Source organism: Saccostrea cucullata, unplaced genomic scaffold, assembly GCF_032062105.1.
Source record: "Saccostrea cucullata isolate Sc308-1 unplaced genomic scaffold, CSIRO_AGI_Scuc_v1 ctg12150, whole genome shotgun sequence".
Taxonomy (NCBI): Eukaryota; Metazoa; Mollusca; class Bivalvia; order Ostreida; family Ostreidae; genus Saccostrea; species Saccostrea cuccullata.
The window spans coordinates 1-20,046 of record NW_026922522.1 but is presented as its reverse complement, the minus strand read 5'-3'; the positions used below and the strand labels follow the sequence as shown (position 1 = coordinate 20,046).

Here is a 20,046-nt window from a genome sequence, read left to right as displayed (position 1 = left end):
ATTTCTACAAAATCAAGGGGCAAAACAAAGATACCTAGAAAGTTTGTAAAACACTTATGCCACCCTTTTCCGCATAACTGTCAAAAATGACTTGATCGTACCACAAACAGAACTTCACCTAGATATTCTTATGATAAATCTGAATACCAGTACCAAATTTCATAAACTCAGTCAATGCAAATATACCTATACTTTCATTTTAGATTTACTAGCCTCACAGCAAGTGACAGGCTAACGCAGTATAGATTTATGATAGCCCGACCTCTAAAATTAGTAGGCCCTGCTGTCTGTAATTGCATGACCGTGATGTTAATGTCCCCATTTTTCACAAGTAAGGAAATCTAAAAGGTCAAGGTCAAAGGGTCATGGTTGTTGGTATCCAGTGAAAGGTCTTTCAACAAACATTACAAATGTGAAGTATAAATGTCCTGGTGTCTACTGTTCAAAAGTTATGGTCAACGTACAATTTCTTAAAAAGTAGGTCAAACTCCAAGGTCAAGGTCAAAGTTATTGTTATCAAATGAAAGGTCTTGTCATAAAGATCAAATAAGTAAAGTCTGAAAGCACTAGCTCTAATCTTTAAAAGTAAGGGTCAAGATTTGCTTTTTTAAAGTAGGTCAATCTCAAAGGTCAAGGTCAAAGGGTCAAAGTTCTTGGTATCCAATGAAGGGTCTTCTCACAAGGATTACATATATGAAGTATGAAAGCCCTAACCCTAACCGTTCAAAAGTTATGACCAAAGTTAAAGATTTTTCACAAGTACGGAAATCTACAAGGTCAAGGTCAAAGGGTCAAGGTTGTTGGTATCCAGTGAAAGGTCTTTCAACAAACATTATATATGTGAAGTATAAATGTCCTGGTGTCTACTGTTCAAAAGATATGGCCAAAGTAAAATTTTAAAATTTTCATGTAAAAGTGGGTCAAACTCCCAAGGTCAAGGTCAAAAGGTCAAATTTGGTGGTACCCAAAGAAAGGTCTTGTCACAAGGAATACACATGTGAAATATGAAAGTCATAGCTCCACTAAATCAAAAGTTATGGACAAGGTTAAAGTTTTTGCGGACAAACAGACAGAGAGACAGACAGACAGATGGACACGACAAAAACTATATACCCCCGAAACTTCGTTTACGGAGGCATAAAAATTCATTCTGTTAATAAAGCAAAACTTGGTTATAACGAAGTCAATGGGACCTATGAAATTTTTACTTCGCTATATCCTTAATTCGTTATATCCATGTGAGAAATTTGTTAAATTTATATAAATGGGGATCCACGATAACTTCTCTATATTTGTGAATTCACAATATCCATGTTCGTACTAAGCAGTTACATATGTTCACATTGACATTATATTTTAGACAGGAGTAACATTGCGTAATGTTATAAACCTTATAAAATTGCAAGTACTCTCTGGAAATAATAAGTTTATTTTTTCATACAAGCAATTATTGAATTAATATTGTAAGCTGTGTATTTGGAGAGTTAATTTTGTCCTGCACTCATACTTATTAGCATACCAGTAATTTCATTTGCCAAACTGCTCTGAGACTCTGCAACTTATTTAAGTGTTTTTTTAAATATATACTTATTTGCTAGTAGCCAGGTGGAATCCTGAATGTTTTGCACCGATTCTGTTTCACGCTGAGATGGTTCGTGCCTATATCAGTGCATAACATCCCATGTTTTATAGTTAATATTCAATCACATTTGGGTCCATTATTTTTCAAATATATGATATAAATGTATGTTGTGTGTTCAAATTCATGACTTAATAATATGCAATGCCAAATGTAGTGGATCGTGTGCAACCAGATCATAAGGAGAAAATTTATTTACATCATTTATAATTATATTGTTGATTGACGTTGGGTAATCCATGCCAGCAATAATTACCTATAATTAGATGGCAGTACTAGAATTAGCATTGTGTTAAAATAATTCATAATTTTAAATACAGACATAAATTATTTACGTCTCTGCTTCAAATATTTCATCTTCTTGAATTAAAAAAAAATATCTTTTAACAGCTGTTAAATGAAATTAACTCAGGAGCACATTTAAGTATTTTGAGTGAAACAATATGGGGTGAACAATCTCAGCCCAAAACAGAGTTGGTGCAAAACAGTGCAGGGCTAACCCTGCATAGGTGCGAACCATCAAGTTACCACCAAGTGCAGGAATAAATGAATTGAAAAATATAAACTTAAAGAATCAACTGACAAAATAATGAACATCTTTTTTTGAGTACTTTAATCAAAGCAACTATACTTATTTAAAAAAATCTTACTATATCTGGTGACACACCCTTGTAGGACCTTTTTCATGTTAACGATAGAACATTCCATCTAATACTTGATATGTAAATTATGATTATACACACAAATATAAGAATGAACCATATACTTATGAAGTCTCTGCTCGAATCGTCAATAGGGTGGGACGAAACTTCCAGTTGCCAGTAAAAATCTTGGAACAATATTCAATCAAAGATTTAACCTTTTCAATCTATATTTAATACAAAATACGTAAAAATAACAAATAATAATAGACATCTATGTACATAATTTATTACTCCACATAAAATGCAAATTCAACACCGTTCGAACGAATGTTTCCTTCGGTGCTGCTGCTTCTCCGTCATAAGCCATAACCCATAACAAAGCTAAAACGAATGTAATGGATAACAAAAAGAATGTGATGTATTCGAAAAAGCACGTAATATTCCATACTATGTAACCCTAAAATCCGTAACACTCAAACCCACCGTTCGAAATGCCAAACCTAGACCTGTGAAAAAAACGTAAATTTTGTAATAATTCAGGACACTCAAACAAGTCTTCGATGCTTCCTCCAGACGATCGCTTTCACGCATGCGTGGACGTACTAATATGAGAGTGTTGGTAAAATGGGTTGGCGAACCCGGGCCGCGGTAAAATTAATAACAGGGGCTGACCGCAATTTTTCAATATCCAAATTAGCGATTATTACAAATAAACCTAACAAACAAAATCTGATAATTTAAGTTCCATTTTGATAAAGTATTAAGAGAGAATTTTTGTAAAATTCGCTACCAGACCCGGTTATTTTATTTGCTCCGGTTCGGGTTTGCCTACCCATTTTACCAACACTCTTCTAATGGTAGGCCTAAACACCGGGTGATTAGGCCAAACTGTCGCAATAAAAAATTACACTTGTTTTCTTCCTTCCGTGAATGAATAAAAGATATTGTTTAAAAACAAAAAACATCACATAAACATTTGTTACATACAACTTTATTTTCCATTGTGACGAAAATGCTCCTTAAAAATCCAAAACTGTCCATATTTGACTTAGCCCTGCCCTGGGGCCTGGACCCAAGACCATGAAGACCGAGGAGTCATTCATTCCACAGTGTTGAAGGCTATTCATGCATAAATTTTACTGCTTTCACATCACAATATAGAAAAATTATTTCATTTTTTTAATTACATTTTCATTTATTACAAAGTTATTTACAAACCTATTTTCAATTAGTCCGACCCTGGGACATGATCCAACCCTGAACCTTAAGGGGCCATATATTTCACAACTTTAGTTGAGAACTCATTGTTCAATATAATCATAAAACATTTACCCTTCTTGAAAATTGGGAGTTCGAAGGAAAAGATATAATAAATTATGCATTTTCAACATTCAAACAGCCAACCTTGACCCCACCCTTGAGCCTGAACTCTGAGCCCAAGGGCCATGAATTTCACAATTTAGGTAGAGGGCTTAATGCTGATTACAATAATACAAACAGTTTGACTGCTTGATGTCCAGGAGTAAAGAAGAAGATTTTTAAAGATTGCATTAATTTTAGTGGTTTTGGCCCCACCCCTCAGGCCCCAGGGGGGCAGGGATCATGAAATTCACAATTTTTGTTCCCCTTCACCCATAGATGCCTTATACCAAATTTGGTTTAAGTTGGTTGAGCGGTTGCAGAGAAGAAGCTGAAAATGTTCAAATGTTAACGCACGACGCACAACGCACGACGCACGACGCACGACGACGGACGAAAACAGATAGCAATAGGTCACCTGAGTTTACTCAGGTGACCTAAAAATATTCAGCTAAAATGTGTTATGAATTACACTGTTAAATGAAGACTGCCTGGTCATCAGTTGTCAGATATAAATACACTTAAGCATGTTAAAAAAAAAAAAGCTAAATACATGGTAAAAAATGCGGGAAAATTGGGTGATTTGGTTATCATTACATACATACAAAAATCATGTAATTATAAAAAAAAAAAACACAGACATTGTATTAGAGGTAATAATTTGAAACTTTAAAGTACAGATTTTGCAAACAGATTCATGAAAGTTAGAGGAATCCCACCATAAACTGTATACATGTGCTACTGTACTTTTTTTAAACTGATGATGTAGTTCAAAAAAAAATAAAGTGAATACATTCAGTACATGTACGGTAATAGGTAAACTTGCTATTTTGCTTTTTGTCTTATTAGCTAACAAAGATCAATGTAAACTCGTATGCATTTTTAATTGCCATCATATGCAGCCAAATGCGTCATGTTCAAGGATCCTGACAATTCAGTTGTTTTTATGTCAATACAACAAACGTGTTCTTTCAGAAGGATCTGCAGTAAGCAAAATTCATTCTGTATATTCAGATTTTGAAGCACGTCTTATGGTGTGATATGTCCGTTCCTCTTTACTGTCTCCTTCTGGTACATGTAGTTCTTTTTCTGAAAAGATCAAAATATTTTAATACAATGAGAATGAAAATACATGTTTTACTTCTTTCTTACATTGCAAATATATTATGACTATGTCTATATGAATATAAAACACTTTTGGGATACCTTATTTATATAATATCATGTATTTTTTTAAATTGATTGCATATAAATCAGCCTCATTATCTGGGCACTTTTGCTCCCAAGGAAATTATTAATGAATTGTCTTAATCAAACAAACTAGTATATAAGGATAAAGATAAAATATTTTAGTTTCTAAATATAGGCTACACTCTAAGGCCAAGACCATGGGGTTAAAGGAAAAAAATAAGCGTGAAATACAAAGACTCAGCACAAACTGTTCAAGAGTTACATGTAATACTAAAGGATCAAGTTTTTGTGGAAATAAAAAACAACATGTACCTTTCAGTGACACATCAAAGCATATACAAGTATACAACTAGCAACCTAACTATTATATGTGGAATTAAAATACTTGATTAATTGAATTCAATTTACAACATGACTTTTTATATGTTTATACACAAATATTAAACCATACATGTATTTAAGTCAATAGAACACCTACATGTAAGTGGTGATGCAGGGATCCCCGTTTCGATTCTCGATCAGTCCAGCATTACATGTTCCTTGTTTCCTGACACACAAATATGCCACTTTATGTTCAGTTTGCTATAGCAGATCTGGCTTGAACTTTCCTGAAATATTAGTATGATCTTTGAGAAATTATTGACTTAAGAAAATGCTTCTTTATGTATACAATAATTAATGCTGTATGTACATTATGGTGTTTAAATAAAAAATACAAGGACTAAAAATCATAAATTTCAATTTTTTTTATACATGTATTATAAAACACCTCTTTTTACCACCCCCTTGAAAAAAACTCTGGATTTTCCCTGATACATGTGCAAGTGTAAATTGAAAGAAAAAAAAAACAAAGCAATGGCTATTTTGGAGTAAATGTAAAAGACATCCTTGATATATTCCTCTTTCCAGGTGACACTTGATTTGGTCACATTATTTCAGCACAGAAAGCTGAATACACTGTCTAGTTCATAGCTTGCTTCACCTGTAGTATTAAATATTTTTTTATAATCTATGAATACGATATCTGTTTATAATCAGGGCCCTTTTGAGCATAAAACAATTACATAAGGGAAAACAAAAAAAATTAGTTGTTTCTTTTTTTTCAATGCAACTTTTTACAATTTGCTTGTTATTTTAAAATACAAAAGATTTACAAGTAAATATCCACTATCAATTATAAAAGGGGTTATGATAATAAAAAAGCATCTGCCATCGAAAGCAGAGAAAGTTTATACATTTCTGCATTTGAACAATTTAAAGCAATATGAGCTGCATGTTTGACATTTGCGTACACATTATTTTCAAAAAAAAAAAAAGGAAGAAAGAAAAGAAAAGACAGAAAAAAATTTAAAAAAGAGAGATATTTATTCGGAGAAAAAGGGGCAGTATCTGTCTTGCAAATTATTTTACGTCTTACTGTTCCTATTCAATTTTTTTTTGTGCAGAATATCGTTAAAATCCAGTCTTTTATGGAATGAATTCCACACTTCTTGAGTAAGAAAATATTGTTGAACCAACATTTTCAACTGTTAATTTGCGTAATCCTGATTATTCGGACAAATACATATATTTGATGAAGGAAACCGATCTAAGTGACATTGATCTAAAGAAAAAGTTACAAGGGTCTCGGACGACTATACAAGAATTTCCGTTGAAGTAATGAATTAATATCGATAAACAAAAAAAAGAATTTAAAAAAATAAAAAAAATAAAAAAAATGGCGAAATTCAAATTACTGAACAAAGTAAAAAAATATAGATCATTTGAATATCTTCTTTTACTGATGTTACCAATTTATAGAATTTAAGTACTCTCACATTGTTTAAGCTATCAGAATATAAAGGTTTTCAAAAGACTCACACCCTCGTTTATATTTTGAAATATTTTTACTCCAATGATAACATATTAAATTACCTCTCTGTTTTGTCTTGTCACACTTGGAAACTTTTTTTTCCAATACCAATCACAGGGGCATCTTATCCACTCTGTTCTCTACTTCACATATAAAAATACACAAGGGAAGAATCGAAAGTAGCACACGATTTTTTAAAAAAGTCAAAAAACAACTTACTTGAGAAAAGTTACACAAATCCTGAAAGGAACTAGCGCAAATAATGTCCTAGTACTTATCCAGGCTAAAATATTCCAGATATATCCATCGAAAATAGCTTTTATCCAACTAAAACCCCAGCTTTCTGCACAGTGTGAAACTCTACGCCCAAGAAAAGATAACTCACCCGGATGACAATAGGGTAGTACCCGAGGCCTTCCGAGTGCCATTGGAAGACTTCGGGTACTACCCTATTGTCATCCGGGTGAGTTATCTTTTCTTGGGCGTAGAGTTTCACACTGTGCAGAAAGCTGGGGTTTTAGTTGGATAAAAGCTATTTTCGATGGATATATCTGGAATATTTTAGCCTGGATAAGTACTAGGACATTATTTGCGCTAGTTCCTTTCAGGATTTGTGTAACTTTTCTCAAGTAAGTTGTTTTTTGACTTTTTTAAAAAATCGTGTGCTACTTTCGATTCTTCCCTTGTGTATTTTTATATGTGAAGTAGAGAACAGAGTGGATAAGATGCCCCTGTGTACCAATACATGTATATTAGTAAATTAATTTGATCAAATTATCCTTCTCTTCCTGAAGTATCCATGGAAGTATAACTTAGCTAAGTGTTAATTTCGTAAAATCCAGGAGCTTCCGCGGGCTTCGCCCCCTGGACCCCCACCAGGGCTTCGCCCTGGACCCACTGGGGGCCTCAGGGCGGCCCCCAGACCCCCGACCATTTCCTGTGTACACTTCAGTTCAATGCTGGCTACCCGCCTGACTAATTTAATGACAGAAAGATAAATTATTTATAAATTTCTGTTGCTCATATTTGCGATGGATTTTTTTTATTAGCTTTGATTGAAGCAAAATTGAATTATTGTCGTCCTGTACAATAATGATTTCTTATATATAAAACTGTCTATTTGGTTGTACAGAAATATTTCTTCTGAAACATTTTTAAACTTTATTTTGGGCTCATTGATCATAAAAGTTTAAATTACATACAAATTGATCATAATAGCACATTTTACCATAAAAATAAAACTCTCAAAGATACAGCTCATATTGCTTTAAGCAAATATGTTTTTCCATTTCTTGATCTGAGTAACTAAAACCACCTCGTGTGTTAGGCACAGATACGTATGATTACTTTACATTTTTTACTAATCCAGCCTTTATCATGTTCTGACACCCGAAATGTCCGGTTTTATTCTTCAATTCTAGAAGTTACAGTCAGAGTCTGGTCATGAAATAAGTTTTAATTCTTAGCTAAATAAAACTACTTTAAGAAGGAAAAAAATCTGTGAAGGTTATTGGTAATATTGAAGCTAAATATACTGGTTGTACCAGACCTGTGCGTCAACAAACAAGCACCATAGTCATGATCGATATATTATAAAGTCGTAAAATTTTAATATTTACCTTATGTATCTGACATGGACACAGCATACAAAAATCTGTTCTGCAAAAATTTTACTTCTTCCGTCATACCAATTAACATCTGTAGGGTCATGGTATTTAAAATGTCTATACAGAAAACAACATCAGGCATAGATCGATGCCGGTGTAACCACGTGGTGCTGCAGCGGACACTGGACAAGGAGTAGTTTCACCAAAAATTATGTTCATGTTCGGCTTCAGTCTCACTTCTATTTTGATTCTCATGAAGATGCTTCAATTTCGAGAACCGTAAAGATTTAATACGTATGGTAACTTTGTCTTCTAAGTCGAGGAAATTTCTCGATCGCTTCGTCAGCCATCTTGTAACATAGACAATAATGTGTAAATGGAGACTTTTATTTGACGGCGTTCCGGAATCCGGAAAAAAAGCACGTGCAAATATGCGAATACTTTCTATCACGTGATTGCTATCGGTCTCTACCTTAATATAATCAGCTTTTTGTTTAACTCTAGGTACTACGTTACAAAACCAAGCTAACAGCTGATTTTAATTAAAATGAACATATTTTGAAAATACACAATGTCACTAACATATAACATGAAATAAAAGGGGGTTGGGCGGCGGGGCGTACAAGTATAATAGTCGATATATATTGGGGGTACATCCCCCTCCCGTTCACTGCTTGTCTTCCACCTGCTGACCAACAGACTAAGCTGTAAATGTGTTTAACAAGAGGAGGGGGGGGGGACTCTGTTCCATTTTATTCAAACATTAGATTTCTCTGAGTTGATCCCACACCTCCGAGGATAAACAAATTTAGATTCCTCTTAATTTATAAATAGACTCGTACATATAAAGAAATGTGGCTTTAAATCTAAATCTGTTTACGATTTCCTTTTTATTAGCTCACCTGAGATGAAAGCTCAACTGAGATTTTCTGATCACTCGTTGTCCGTCCGTCCGTCCGTCTGTCTGTAAACTTTTTACATTTTGAACTTCTTCTCAAGAACCACGTGCACAGGGTAATTTTAACCAGTTCTGATTCAAAGCATCTTTAGATAAAGTGGTATTTAAATTGTTACAATGAAGGACCATGCAGACCCCTATTCAATGGGAGATAATCAAGAAAAGACAAAAATAGGATGGGGTCATTGAAAAACCCACTTCTCAAGAACCAATCACTGGGCCAGGAAAGCTGAAACTTATGTGTAAGCATCCTCAAGTAGTGTATACGTAGATTCTAAATTCAAAATTTTTCAATTCATGATTCCCAGGGGTAGAATGGGGCCACAATAGTGAATCCAATTTTTACATTGAAATATATCGGAAAAATCGTTATCTTTAAAAATCTTCTTCTCAAGAACCACTGGGCCAGAAAAGCTGAAACTTATGTGGAAGCATCGATCCTTGGGCACTGTTGATTCTAACTGTTCAACCCCCCCACCACCACCCCCCCCACTCCCGGGAGTAGGGCGGGGCCACTATAGAGATTACAAAGGGGAAATCAGGTTAAGAATAGCAGTGCCAGAGTTTCTCAGATGGGTGTGGTGGCCCACGGGCCTTTTGTTTTGTTTGTTTTCTTTCAGTGAAAATATAAATTCCCTTATAAAAAAAATCATGGATTAGGCCTTTTTTAGGCAGAGGATATCCAAATTATGATTATCATTAAGATGTATTCTTTCAAACTTTTCAAACGACTTATGTATGTACAGCTTCCTGAACTTAGCTAGCCAGCTTAAATGACCTATCCTCTTAATCTTTTAGAGCATTGTGCCAACAGAACAATGATTTCCAGAGACCCTGAGTTAGCTGACAAAATATTCCTGCATTGTGTTTTAATCTTATTGAGGATTGCGTACGTGTTAAATGCTTTAAATCAATCGATAACAATAGTTGATCCGTCTTTGAATTAACGACTGAATGAGGCGATGACGTACAGAATTTAGGGAATCTCCATTCCTCGGTCTCAGCTGATTTTTGAATATTTTCACTAAATTCTGCACAGACTATTGCAGGCATGAAGCCCTATTCCAATATACATGTACAATGTACATGCATAGACCGACGCTGGGGGAGGGCCGGAGGAGGGGGGAGGGGGGCAGAGCATATAGAGGGTTTCTCTTGTTTAATGAAATATACCGCACTAATTATTGTTTTTTAACCTTTTTATGACGTTTCGTCATTGTACATTGTGTATTCTAGAAGATTAATTAATGATATCAGATTAAGAACCTATTTAAACACCTTATGTCCACGTTGCATACACATATAATTGAATATCAATTTTAGTATTTTAGAAAACAAAAAAATAAAAAAAAATGATAATTTTATAAATCAATAAATATATAATCCATACATGTGTATATATTGAGGAGAAAGAGGGTTGCCCTGTCTATAAACACCCCCAGATTCGTGTGTGAAACAGTATTTCTATCTCAAAAAAAAAATAAAAATAAAAAATGAAAATTTGAGTAGGAAAACCTGGCCTGTTGGATAATTATACATATCTTCAAGGAAGGTGAAGGGGGGGGGGCTATTTTCCACAGACTTAGATTACAAAAGTTCATCACACAAAAAGTTTTCCGAAAAGATTTTTATTAGCAATCTCATCATTTCAAATCTTAAATCTTTTCATACCACCACATACAGTCAGGAAAAAGAAGTGGAACGGGGAGAGTGGGTCTTTAAAATGTGTGTAAATATTTTTTTTAAATACATGGTAGTACTCCTAAAGTAGCTTACAATTTTGAATTACATGTATGTTTTAATGACAGCTATTTCTTGGTTGTGTGATTTGTCTATAGATTAACATTTGTGTACAATATTTTCAAGTTAATATAAAAAGTGAAACATGAAATAATTTATGAGTATATATAGCACAATGTGCAGAGTGCTTTCTTTTATAGATGTACATGTCAAATTGTAAATGTATACATTTTAAAGATATTTTAAAATCATCTTGAGTGAGGTATTTATTCTTTTATAACCTTGCTAATATTTACATTTCAGTTTCATCTAAGCCCATTGTAAATCAAAGTTTACTTTAATTATTATTGCATGTAGTCTAAGCCCCTGAATAAAGAAGATTTTAAAAACAGGAGACAATAAATACATGAATTTAAATGCAAAGCTGTATAATACTTAACCGAAATTGTGTAGATTTTAAAAATAAATGTGATGAAAACTTGACTGGTTGCCAATCCCTGCTAACCAGACATTAACTTGGAACAGTGAGCCAAACTGATGAATTTTTTTTTTTTTTTTTTTTTTTTTTTTGTATTTATGGTATTTATTAAAATTATGTCTGACATAAGTACTGATTGATTTGATTTTAAATACCTACACACCTTCTTGTTTTCCTGGTATTCTTATTTTATAAACCCTCATTGTATGTTGTATTTAATCAGTAATCTGCTTTATCAAAACACATTAAGATTCTGTGATAGTTCTGTATCATCCAGTAAATAATCCCCCCATCCCCTGTCAATAACCTAGTGTTGAATTAATACAGTCATGTATAATAAACAAGACACATACACTTATTTTCTTAACTTAGCTTATCTCTGCTATTGTAAAAAGAAATTGTACTCAAATCTGTTTTAGAGACAATAATACAAGAAAACTTACAATATGGTATGAATTTGTAAATTTGTCTATTCAACTGTCTTAATTCATTATAAATTTCACTTTCAACACAAGTTGTGAATTGTCCAATTGATTGATAATTATGTATCAATTGAACATATTAAATACAATGAAAAATAAGGCCAACAATAAAAAATAGTTTGTTTGAAGTACTTTGGTGGACCCTGCGATCAAGATTACCCCTACCCAATTATTTTTTCAGTACTTTAATCTTTTTCTTTTTTAGTTTCCAGGGAAAAAGACATTGTCATGATAATGTGTTCTTTAAAACATTTATAATTTCATAAAAAAAGATTTTTCAATGAACATTTTTATCACAATAAATATTTAATCTGGCCTCATCCAAAGTATATACATGTATAATGAATACTTAAATGCAAAGACTGCAGGTTCTCGTAACAAAAATCAAATTCAATTTATCAGATAACCAAAAATAAATTTATACATTAATTCAAGAAATAAATGAATGAACCCTTTAACATGTAAATGTCTACTTTGAAAAAAATGTGGGTCAGTGTACATCAAACGAAATTTTTTTTAATGATGACCTAAGCATTCCTGTATGAACAACAAGGACAAAAAGCCGAGGAATATTATGCAAAATTAATTTTATTGCTTTAAACATTCTTCAGAAACATAGATGTTTGCTATGATAATAAAAAAAAAATACACTCTGACTATTTAAGCTTTGAGGTGAAATTCAGTCAAATCATTAATATGTACAACTATATCACAGAAAATAGGGTGTTTATAATAATACTTTGCAATACAGTATAAAATAATTTTATAAACATGAAAAAAGGGTGTAAAAAATGGCAAAAGGGTGTACATAGAAGCACGCGTGGGGTAATACTGACAATATAAACAAATAACATGGTTAGTATATAAATAGAATTTGTAAACAAAAACAAAAACAAATGCAAGTTTCGAGCAAAAATTGTAATACTGTTAGATAATCAATGGCCAATAACAAGAAATTGGAAACACGTTATAAAACACACAAAATTAGATTTAATACTTTCGCTTTAAACTCCAATCAATACTTTTCTGAGGAACAAGCACTAATTAACATTCAGAATCTCACTTGAGCAGCTCCTTTCAAAATAGTGTGCACATTTGTTTCAACAAGTTTTGTATTTCCACACATCAAGAAAAAAAAAATAAAGCAAAATGAACCAGGTATTCACAAAGAATGCACTCCTAGGAAAATAAATAAAATCTGCTCTAAAAATAGGAATAATCCGCATAGATAAGAAGCAAGAATTATGTTCTAATAATCATTTTTGTTTAGTTTTTATATTTTCTCAGGGAGCGGATCCAATTACTGCACAAATGACCTCCACTTAACAAGATCACTGGGGGGAATACCGAACTTCTTCTTCTTATTGTTAGTTTGGCGACTGAAGAAATATCCACACGTAGGCTTCTCCTCCGTGTAAAAGGGGGCAATCGAGTTCATTTTCACTTTCTCTCCCCCGATGATAACATAGCTCTGCCCTCCTTCTTTTATTATTGGCCCGGGGAGCGGATCCGACATGGTGGTGGATTCCTTCTGAAATCGCTGAAAATGGCGAGAATATCGCTTGGATCCCAGTCCAAGTTTGCTCAGGCGTTTGTTCTCCAGACGCTCCCACGTTAGAGTTTTCGGGTTCGGGTTGAATGACTGGAGATGGGGGAACCCTATTTCATCCGGCCTTTGGTCCAAGGCTGTCGGCATTTCCCGTCCGTTTGACACTCGTTTCCCCTGCTTTAGGTACAGATTTTCTGGTGTTCTGGGTTGCTAACCAAACTTACGGTGTTACAAGTGCAGTAATCCTGATTATCAAACACTGGAAATCAAACAAATCGATATAAAAAAAGGAGATTTAAAACCCAGAGTGCAGTGTTATTTGGCGTGTGAAGTTATTATTCAGTAGCGTCATAATCACTTCTATAGCGACGGGACGGAGTAACACCTAAAAGGTAAAGGTATGATATCCGGAATACTCAACTAACGTAAACAACAAATTTAAAGGGCGACTTCAATTCATACCCGAGTATTAACTCTTGATTGACGTCACATGACCGGATGTTTACACAAACAGGTGGTTTTCAAGCGAACTCATATGAGTTTGAAGGGTAGCGAAAATAAAATGAATTTCCTCTATGAGTTTTAAAAGGCGGTCGAATAGGTCCATTTTGACATCATCTGTTGAGTTAATTTTTTCTATAGCTTTTGCTGCAATTGAAATGTTTTTCTTTTTCAGCTCTGAGCTTTTTTGGTTTCAAATTTGAATTTAAGTCTCTGCTGTTATCGAGCAGTAAGCCTGAAAAATCTAATCAAATAAACATATTTTCATATAAATCATAAAGTGTTCATGTTGAAAGGGGGTTTCGAAGTTTCCTTTTATAACGACAAGCGATGCTAAACATAATATTTAGTAAAAAAAAAATTCCTACGTTCGGTTTTTCTTTCGACGCCGCCATATCAAAACTCTAGTAATCCTACTGTATGGTTGGGTTAGCTTGGGTAGAGTTCATAAGGTCATATGACGTATTTTGAGTAGTAACTATGGTCGTTCGATTGAAACTCACGTAACTCGAGTACGTACTCGGGTACGAATCGAAGTCGCCCAAATTGATGCAGTAGACTGTTTACATGCAGGACTTGTCATAAATAAATAAGCGATGGTATGATTCAAATAAGTGTAGCTTCATCAATACTCTTTTATATAAAGCAAAAACCTTGTCTCTAATAATTTGCAAGTGCAACCCCTATGTCTGCTTGCCCCCCCCCCCCAAAAAAAAAATGACAAGTGGACGGATCATATATATTAATATACATCATGCATATATGTCTCCTTCGGATTTGTATATTTAAAAAAGATAATAGTACTATACGCAAGGAAAATAAATAATTAGACTTTTGACCCCCCCCCCTTTAAAAAACAAAAAAAAAAAAAACCCACACAAAAACAAAACAACAAACAAACAAAACGCGAACTCTCGAATCTCGAATGGGTTTTTCAAAAAGGAATTTCAGGGTTGGATTTTTTTTATTGCGCAGGGTTGGCCCCTTTGATCCCATGAAAATGTAATCCTGGATCGGTGCATGATGACTTATTATCAGGACTGACTCAGAGGCAAATATAGCCTGGTACGAAGATGAGCAAATAACCAAACAAAAAAATGAATTAATAACATACCGTCAGAAACATAAATAATTTATGTCTCTGCATACCGTATACCAGTATTCAGTTATATTAAATGAGACACTGTAACACACAAAGGGGAAAATTCACAAATGTAGATTTTTTGCATGACCAGAGTAAATTTTGTTCAATTCCTAAAAGTATAAAGGTTTAAGAAAAATTACAGAACCTGGACCAGGTAATGTATATGAGCTACCTTTTTGACTGACCCGTCTTCATTAAGTAACGTTATCAATGTACTTTCTTTTTGCCCCACTAGGGCCCTTAATTAATTGGTCAATAAATTGAATTGAATTGTGTCTGGTAGTGAAGATTTAGATTTGTTCAAATCTTAACCCCCCCCCCCCCGCCCGATCCAGGAAGTGATCTAAGTACGAGTATTTGGCAATATTTTCGTTGTGAATGGGGCATACTGAAATTATTTGGCCTCGTTTACTTTTATTTTTTCTTAATTAAAAGTAGAACATAAAATTATACTTTTAATTAAGAAAAAATAAAAGTATTTAGGTCAGAAAAGCTCAAAAAACTAAGGATATGTAATTCACTCTATAGATAAAAAATATTATACCAGAATTCTGCGATGTACCAAAAGCATTTTAAATTTTATGGAGCTAGTCCACGAACGCTTTGATAACCTCTTGTAGATTAGACAATATTAAAATGTCATCAGAAGTTGCCAGTACAATAAATGTACGATAGAAATGGACAAACATTTAAACAATTCTTTATATGAGCTATCTTTTTGACTGACCCGTCTTCATTAAGTAAGAACTTTATCAGACCAGAATATATGCCCTGATAGTCATAATAAAATGAATGTACCCTTATTGTCTTTATTGTTTAAATACAAAGTTCAGTTAATCCCAACTTTAAATACCCATCGATATCGCACAAATAGATCAACTTAACTGAAGAATTAGGTATGTAGCCACTATGGGTGATATTTATTTATTTAGTTTATTTTTTTTTTTTTGGGGGGGGGGGGTCATTCAATCTTTACATTTTTCTACTACTGCTGACCCCCCCCCCCCCTCCCATTTTAAAAAAAAAAAAAAAAAAAAACTTTCATGATTACAAGTGAACTTTGTACTGTTTTAAACGAATGAATATACCAAGAAATTTGCCGTGTATATGTATATGTGTTTATATGCTTTGCTTATATATATAGTTTGCTTTGTATACTTGTGAAAGTCAATAAAAAAAATCTTTACTTAGTAAGACTGGTTGTAATTTCTTACCTTTTATTAACCTCATTGTCAAATACGTATTTGTATTTTAATTTTTTTTTTCAAAAAGTGATTTGCCGAGCAAGTGATAACATTATGTGTCGTTTTATGATAAAGTAAGCGGTACCCACTGATGCTTTCTATTATTATTAGATATTAATATTTTTAATTACTCAAGGATAAGGTGAAATTATAAATGTGAATATATAATGATTGTCTAAAATATAGTAGTTCTAATAAGAGACTTTTAATTCATCCTTTATAGACATTATATGTAAGAAACCCCCAATATAATGGACCCTCGGTTCAGTGCCCAGGATGTCCTGCGCTGTGACCTGTGTGGGACTCCTGTTCCTCCAATGTACTGTGACTTGTGTCATGTCAAACTCTGTAAGGCCTGTGTAGGGGAGCATCTCTCTGATTTATCCAAAGAACATAAAGTGGTTCCATACAAACAAAAGGGAAGTACACTGAATTTCCATAAATGTTCCGCACACAAAGGCAAGCCTTGTGAACTCCATTGTGAGAATTGTGGTATCCATGTATGTACTTTTTGTGTATCAGACAAACATAAAGGGCACACATTCTTTGACATAAGTCAGAATTTCATTGCCAAAAAGGAAGAAATGATAAATGACCTCCAAGAATTGGAAAAGTATTTATATCCTAGATATGAAGAAATGACATTAGAAATAGATGTTGAAAAGGCACGTCTTGATAGAAAGTATGAGAAACTGACAACAGCTGTTACCAAACAAGGAGAGGACTGGCACAGAGAAATAAACATCATTGTCAACAAACAGAAATCTGATATTGATGAAATGAAAACAAAACACTTGGCTGCTCTCAATAAACACGGGAATGAAATTAAACAGATTACTGCTTATGTAAAGCAGAGTATTCTTGATCTAAAGAAAATACTGGACTCCAATGATCATGATGTCTCCTTAACCTCAGCATACAAATAGAGGAATGCTGAATTCAGAAGTTTACCTCCTAAAATCAATGTTTCATTACCAAGTTTCTCTCCTAATCAGATCAACACAGAACAGCTCCATCAAATGTTTGGTTCCCTGTCAGCATTATCCATAACAACAGATGGGCGTGAAGACCTCAGAAGCTGTATCCTGTCCTCCAGTAAAACCAATGTGTTTTGAATCAGTTCTCATCACAACCATCGAGACAGGGTATAACAATCTTTACGGTGTTTCTTGTCTCCACGAGGATGAAATCTGGACATGTGGAGATGAAAAAATCATGAAACTTTGCAACTTACAGGTGAACCACCAAAGTCAATCCAAACCAGGTCTGGAAACATACCTAATGATATAGCAGTGACAAGGAGTGGAGATCTAGTTTATACTGACCCCCATATAAGAACTGTTAACATGTTGAAGAATGAACAGATACAGGAAGTGATCAGACTACGGGGGTGGAGACCTTACTATGTCTGTAGTACCTCCTCTGGTGACCTTCTGGTAACCATGAACAGTGATGATAATAAACAAACAAAAGTTGTAGGTTACTCTGGCTCCACAGAGAAACACACCATTCAGTTTGATAGTGAAGAAAAACCTTTGTATTCTTCTGGTATATAAAGTAAGTATGTCAATGAGAACAGGAACCTAGATATCTGTGTAGCTGACTATGGAGCCCATGCAGTAGTGGTGGTTAATCAGGCAGGAAAACTTTTATTACATCCGACAACAGCATCTAAACTTTTAAAACGCCTTTGAGAGAATTAGTTTCACACCACTACATATTATCTTTGAATCTGATTAGCTAGAAATTTGTTTCTAAAAAACAAGGGGTGCCATAAGCACTGAACTCATTCCTGCCTCCTAATTGATTGTAATGGCAAAATCCATGTTTTGCTCTTGGAGACCCAAAATAAGTGTCAGATCAAAAGGTGAAATAGGAGATGCACAATGACAATATGTAATAATGAATCTCTGAAAGTGTCATTAAATTTTATTTAGTCGTATGAAAGCGGTTGCAGATAAAAGATTGGTTTACCTCAATGTTATAAAAATGTTATAAAAAGAATAACACTGTCCATGTTATGCTATGGGAAACCCGAAATATTTTTCCGGTGAAAACGTAAAATAGGAGGTCACAATAGCGTTATGTAACAGAGATTTTGTGAAAGTCTCAACAAATTTTATTCATGCGGATAAGATATGGGTACCCAGGAGCGTAGCAAACGAACGTACGGAAAATAAAATTTGCCAGTGCATTTTCTGTAAACAATGTATATGACTATCATCCGGGGGGGGGGGGGGGGACTTCACGTACTTCGGATTTGAATACCGCATGTAATTTTTGTATTATGGCTTAAAACTTATTACAATGTAAAGGGTTCATGGGCTAAAGCCAAGCATCTGTGACGGGAACGTTTCACTAAAATACATATAAAGTATCGTAAAATGAGTTTTAATGTTTATGTTGTTACCATATGTGTTCTTTCTCAATTAGCAATTTAGAAAAAAATCAGTAAATTCTTCTGCGAAATCTTAGATACTACGGAAAGAGAACAGTCTTCCCCATTACAGTTTACATTAATTATAGAGTATAGAGTAATTGCTCCTTTAATGGTATAGTGGCGTTAATCCTGAAATAAAGTATGTAAAAACAAATATATTTCATCGGATGTTCGTGGTAATTTTTTAAAAAAAAGAAAAGAAAAAAAAATAAATTACCTTATTACATGACTGTATTAGTCAAAAAATATTTCCAAAAAAAAAAAAAAAAAAAAAAAACCACAATCCTATCAGTAACCAGATGCGTTTTGATTTTTTTTTCTTCCTGTAAAAAAAGTAAAAACACAAAACGCAAACATTTAGACAGTGTAATATTTCGCCAAGTGGCTATGTTGTTTTATTTACGTCATTACGGTTGGCATTAGTTGAAAACCTCTTTGCCCCCACTGATGATTTTAAAATCAGCGCCTTGCTGAATGCATTTTTGAGAATCATTAGGTAACAAAATTCAAATATTTGTAGACTACTGCTTGTTGTGTTTCTTTTGAGTTTCAGTATATACGTAGAATATTTTACGTAGCATTTAAAATCAAGGTGCCGTTGTAAAAATTACTCATTTTCGCATGATTTAAAGATTCTTACAAAATGTTTACGTGAATTTCGACTAATATCCTGAAATTAAAATAACTTGCTTTAACTTTTTTTTTTATTATTCTAAAATTTTACAATACTTTTATCATCAGATATCATTTTTTTTAAATATGAGAGAAAAAACACTTTATTTCATGTTTATGTTTTTAAGAAGAATTTCCTTAAATAACTTACGAGCAATGAATTTGATGGTGCAAATTATTAAAATATTTTTGAATTAATTTAGATTTTATTCATTTCTATTATTACATGTAGTGTAGTAAAAAATAAAGTTTAAATAATCAACATAAAAATTAGAATATACGTAAGTGCAAAGAAAAGGTATGGAACGCCGTAGGGTACCCCCACATTATTATTATTTTTTCCTATATAATTATACCAAAAATAATTATATCATACAAAACTAAAAATCTTGCTTTTTTACAACATTTTATTATTTTCCTGCAACATTTATATCTTGTCAGTTAAATTTGTATACATTATTTTATTTTCTTCTCCAATCATAATTATTCACACTTTACAATAATAACTATGGGAAGCCGTAGGGTACCCCCACATTATTATTATTT

General features: G+C 33.4%; 1 protein-coding gene, 1 long non-coding RNA gene and 1 pseudogene across 2 annotated transcripts; 1 reads left to right on the top strand and 2 right to left on the bottom strand.

Moving 5' to 3' along the window:
- Positions 1 to 3,926: 3,926 nt before the first annotated feature.
- LOC134261903 (uncharacterized) lies at positions 3,927 to 8,633 on the bottom strand. Its single transcript, XR_009990910.1, has 3 exons — positions 8,305 to 8,633; positions 5,312 to 5,441; positions 3,927 to 4,731 (listed from the first exon to the last, which is right to left on the bottom strand). It is a non-coding gene; the product is annotated as an uncharacterized LOC134261903 (long non-coding RNA).
- Positions 8,634 to 12,535: 3,902 nt separating this feature from the next.
- LOC134261902 (uncharacterized) lies at positions 12,536 to 13,845 on the bottom strand. The gene has a single exon (XM_062744290.1). It carries the CDS (start codon positions 13,644 to 13,646, stop codon positions 13,251 to 13,253), a length of 396 nt encoding a protein of 131 aa, XP_062600274.1. The 5' UTR covers positions 13,647 to 13,845; the 3' UTR covers positions 12,536 to 13,250.
- A 2,794-nt stretch (positions 13,846 to 16,639) lies between these two features.
- On the top strand, positions 16,640 to 17,975 carry LOC134261901 (E3 ubiquitin-protein ligase TRIM45-like; annotated as a pseudogene).
- Positions 17,976 to 20,046: the final 2,071 nt, after the last annotated feature.

Coding starts and splice junctions, on each gene's coding strand:
- LOC134261902 (XM_062744290.1), bottom strand. CDS start 13,646: ATGCCGACAGCCTTGGACCAAAGGCCGGATGAAATAGGGTTCCCCCAT.